The following is a 4,229-nucleotide window of genomic DNA, read 5'->3' on the forward strand; positions in this document are numbered from 1 at the left end:
TTATAAAGGACTGCAAAATTACAACAACCTTGCAGCGGGGGAGCGCGTGTCACATCCTGAAAGCACCCAGCACCCTTCTGCCCAGGGAGAAAAGTGGGTGCTAAGATGCTGCTGTGGGGGGAAGGATGCGACTGAAGAGCCCTCCCCCGAGCCGGTCGTGCCTGGGAACCTGCTACTGATTCAAGGTGGGTTGAGTCAGCCGCACCACCAACCCTTAATTAGCTGTGGGCGGATTATCCAGATTGTGGATGAGACGCACTAAAAAAACCCAACCCAAGCTCTTTGCTCTCCTTGCCCCCTCCTTTGGTATTTACCATCTTTCCCCCCAAAGAGCTGTTGCGTCTTTCCCCAAAGCTAAATGCCACGAATGTGCCCTGTGCTCCCACCACCCCCCAAAAAATGATAAAAAAATAATATATACATGTAAATGGCCATTTGTCAGAGTTAGGTTGATGGTTGGACCAGATGATCTTAAAGGTCCCTTCCAACCTAGACAATTCTATGATTCTATGACTCTATGGGGCCATGCACGCCCTGGCAGGGGATGCCCAGCCCCGCTGTCCCCCAGCCCCTGCGTGGTCCTGTGCTATGGGGCGACGCTGCCCTTCGTCCTGCTCCCCGGGTTATTTTTAGCTGCACTTTTTCATTGTAAACTTTCCCTGTTTCTATAAACTGCGCATCAGTTGTAATTACTGGTCCTGGCTGCTCCCGATGGTCCCCATCATCATTTCAGGCACTAAATTAAAAGGAAATGCCAGGATATTCAACCACATCAAGTGGTCAGAATCCTAAAATAGGTTTAAAGGAGATGCAAGGAAGATGCTATCCTTCGCTTGCAAGTGGGAAAAAAATAAGCTTTGGAGGTTTTTCAAAGTGGGGAGAGATTCCGGAGTTATCCCAAGCTGCAACGGAGTCTCTATCAGGCTCTTGCTTCATCTCACGAGCGCTTCCTCCGTCCTCCTGAGATGAACATCGGGAGCTGTAGGACACAGGGTTCGGTACCAGGTACCCCCAGCCTTCATCCCAGCAGCTGTGGGGCAGCTTTGGCCCCCCGCTTGCATCCCCCCCCAGCCCTACAAACAGCCAGCTGAGGATGTGGACCCCCAGGGGATTTTATTTGCAAAGCTTTTCCCATTTAAAACACACACGGCGGGTGTCTACAGTCCCACACTGCCGGAAAATGCCCCACGGATGTCCAGAGGAGGTACAAAAGGCTGTGAAATGAAGTCAGGAGTGGAAAAATCCTGACCCTGCTGCTAACAGCACTTTGGATTTTGTTGGTAACTGCGTGGGGGCACCAAGGCCGGCAGCAGGCGATGCTCTGCCAGTGCAGGGAGAAGAGCAGCACACCCCAACTCCCCGGATAAATCGAAGAGGTTGCCCCAGGCTTTCACCCTGAACCTGGGGCACTGCAGCGAGGGCTGCCCTGCCTTCTCCCCACAAGGAGCAGACCCAGGAAGTCAGGGTTTGCCGGGAAGATGCCTGGCTGCCCCACTGCTTCATCCCAAAGTGCCAAGGGGGGAGCCTGGCCACATCCCAGGGCAGGAGCAGGTGCCATGGAGGGAAAGGGAGGACACATGTGTTGTGGTGCCAACAGGCAGCCATGGGGGGCTCGGGCAGCAGCATGAGCCACCTCCTCACCTTTCCGTTACAACCCTCTCTGCTCTGTGATTATACCCTGCACGTAACCGTGACTCACGGCGGGTGGCTCAACCCCGGCCGAGAAGAAATCTCCAAGCCCATCCTTACCCAAGGCTTAAAAATACAACCCACCTGACTGCCCCAGCTAGTGCACAGAAATAGCATGGGTCAGGTTTATACAAAGAGGTTTATCCTCACGCAGAGAGGCAGCAAGCGGGATGGGATGGGTGGATCTACCATCACCAAACTCAACCGAAGGTAGCCACCCATTGCCTGGGGAGCCCTGGCTGCCCCTGGCCCCACCGCTTGTCCAGGCCAGCAGGGCTCTCTGCCCGCCCAAACTGGGACATGTTTGTGCGCTGGGGAGGTTTGTCATTTCCTCTTCCCAGGAAAAAGGTGTGCCGTTGGGAGCCGCTCTCCGGCCCGGCTCACACAGAGCTCCCTGGGGTGGCTGGGAGCAGAGAGGTCCAAGTGCCCAACAGAGCAGCAACTTACCCCATTTGCATGCCCCCCATCAGGGTAATTGTGCAGCACATTACACATGCAAATGAAAGCTAGCCTTCTCCCACAAAAATTTATTTAATTAACATGAAGGGGCTGATGAAGCCGCACAAATCAAAGCCATTCAAATTGAAGGCTGGAACTGTGTTCCCCAACTCTCCTGGCTCCTCCAGGAGCACCGGGAAGGGGAGCGGCCCCAGCACCCCAGTGCAAGCACCCACACCTCCCACACAGCTCCCCCACCCCCCCGAACTTCCCACCCCACCTGTCATCAAACCTGGACGTTTTAAAACAATTTTTTATGCTTGTGTGGTCTTGAGTGTTGAAAAAGCCGGGATTAGGTGACCCAGAGTTGCCTCCCTCCATCCTGGCTTCCCTGGATCATTGAGCCCCCACAGCCCCAGGGGTTGGGTGCTGGGTGCCTGCTGCCATGGACCCCCCCTCAACCATCACCTGGTGCAGCAGGGTCTATCCCAGGGAGATCCCAGGCCTCTTTCCATCTGCAGGTGGTACAGGGAATGTAAGAATGGATGAAGAGAACTTGGGAGACACCTCCACAGCCCTCCCTCACTCATTTCTGCTCCTGAGGGTGCAGGTCCCCTCCCTGCCTGGGCTCCCTGGGGAGTGTTTCTCCCCATGCTCAGTAAGGGACCCCGTGGGGGTCCTGGAGGGGTGCAGGGGAGGAAAGGGGGCCCAGCCCCAATGATGCTGGCTGGAAATAGCTGTGTTTTCACTGCCGCTCATGCAACTGCCTGGAAATGAGACGGTGGCTGGAGCTGGGCATTGCTCAGTAACCAGCTGGACGGGATTCCAGCAATAATTAGCAACCTTGAGGATTTTATTTTGAACCGTGATTCAGTGTCCCACCGCGGGTAATTCGGTGCACCCTGCCGCTGGCACGAGAGTTGCTGTCCTGTTCCCCCCCCCACCCCGACTCACTCCATGACCTGTTTGTGTGTGCCCACCAAAATGGGGAGTGTGGGGTGGGCAACGTGGCTCCCTGGAGAGGGATGAACTTGTCTCATCCCACGGTGGTTCCCAGACTCCCTTCGCTGCCTTATGATGGAGATAGTGCTCAGGGGAAGCAGCCCAGTTCATTTTAACTTGGAGACAAGCTCACCGAGTCGCCCCAGCCCTCCCTCACTGCATGATTTTTTCCATCCCCACTCTTTTAAGCAGAGCTGGATTTTTTTTTTCCGGGGTGGAACACCACAGTGGCTCTCTCCCATCACCCAGGGTGCAGCCCCACGGCCACCGTGTCCCTCTCAGCCTCTCTCCCGCTGTAATTAAGCTCAGTTCTGTGCACAAGAGGCTTTTCCGAGCACGGACACACGAGGAAGCACCCCGGGACCGAGGGATGCTCGGAGCTCTCGGGACGACAGCCACGGTCCCCTGCCCACAGCCTGGGACCAGGTTTGCTCCGCGGGATTTACCCGGGGGTGGGGTCAGTATCCCCGCTTCCTGCCGTTCCCAGCCCCGGCAGCGCCGCCGCCCCGTCCCACCGTGAGCCCCCCTCCCGGTGCCCCCCGGTGTCTCCCTCTGGGAGCTGCGAGCGGCCACCCGAGCGCACCGGGGGGGATGCGCTGCCCTGTGCGGGGCTCCACCGCCGCCTCCGCCTCCTGTCCCGCCCGTGAGACCCGGTCCTGCCTCCCGGTCCGCCCGGTCCCTCCGGTGCGCCCCTGTCTGCTGCCGTCCCTCCGCTCCTGCTAAAGTCACCAATATCCTGCCCGCACCTCTCCGTCCTCCCGCCCGGTGCCCCCGCGGGCTCCGGTCCCCCCGGTGCGACCCGGTCCCCCTACAAGTCCCGGTGTCCCCAGTTCCCCCGGTGCGTCCCGGACTCCCTCCCCTCCCCCCCCCCGACTCCACTCGCCCCGGTGCCCCCGGTGCGTGGCTCACCCATGTTAACGAGGCTGACGACGGTATCGGCGCGGCTGACGACGCTGCCGGGCGGGGGGCTCTGGGTGCTGAGCCCGGTGAGCACCGGCCGCGACACCGCCGCCTCCTCCTCCTCCTCCTCCTCCCCTTCTTCCTCGCCGGCCACGGCGTGGTAGAGGTCGAGCATGAAGAGCGGGGCGGCGGCGGCGGGG

The 4,229-nt window shown here is 58.9% G+C and overlaps 1 protein-coding gene across 1 annotated transcript in view; it reads right to left on the reverse strand.

Annotated features, from left to right (window-relative positions):
- Positions 1–4,228, reverse strand: part of LOC106890532 (bone morphogenetic protein 8A-like) — a gene marked incomplete at its 5' end in the record, with an annotated part of 12,199 nt that extends 7,971 nt beyond the window's left edge. The window contains one exon of the mRNA XM_014946432.1: positions 4,039–4,228. Within this exon, the coding sequence (XP_014801918.1) occupies positions 4,039–4,228 (190 nt within the window). The remainder of the gene's footprint in view (positions 1–4,038) is intronic.
- Position 4,229: the final 1 nt, after the last annotated feature.

This window comes from Calidris pugnax, unplaced genomic scaffold, assembly GCF_001431845.1.
Source record: "Calidris pugnax isolate Ruff unplaced genomic scaffold, ASM143184v1 scaffold113, whole genome shotgun sequence".
NCBI classification, from domain to species: Eukaryota; Metazoa; Chordata; class Aves; order Charadriiformes; family Scolopacidae; genus Calidris; species Calidris pugnax.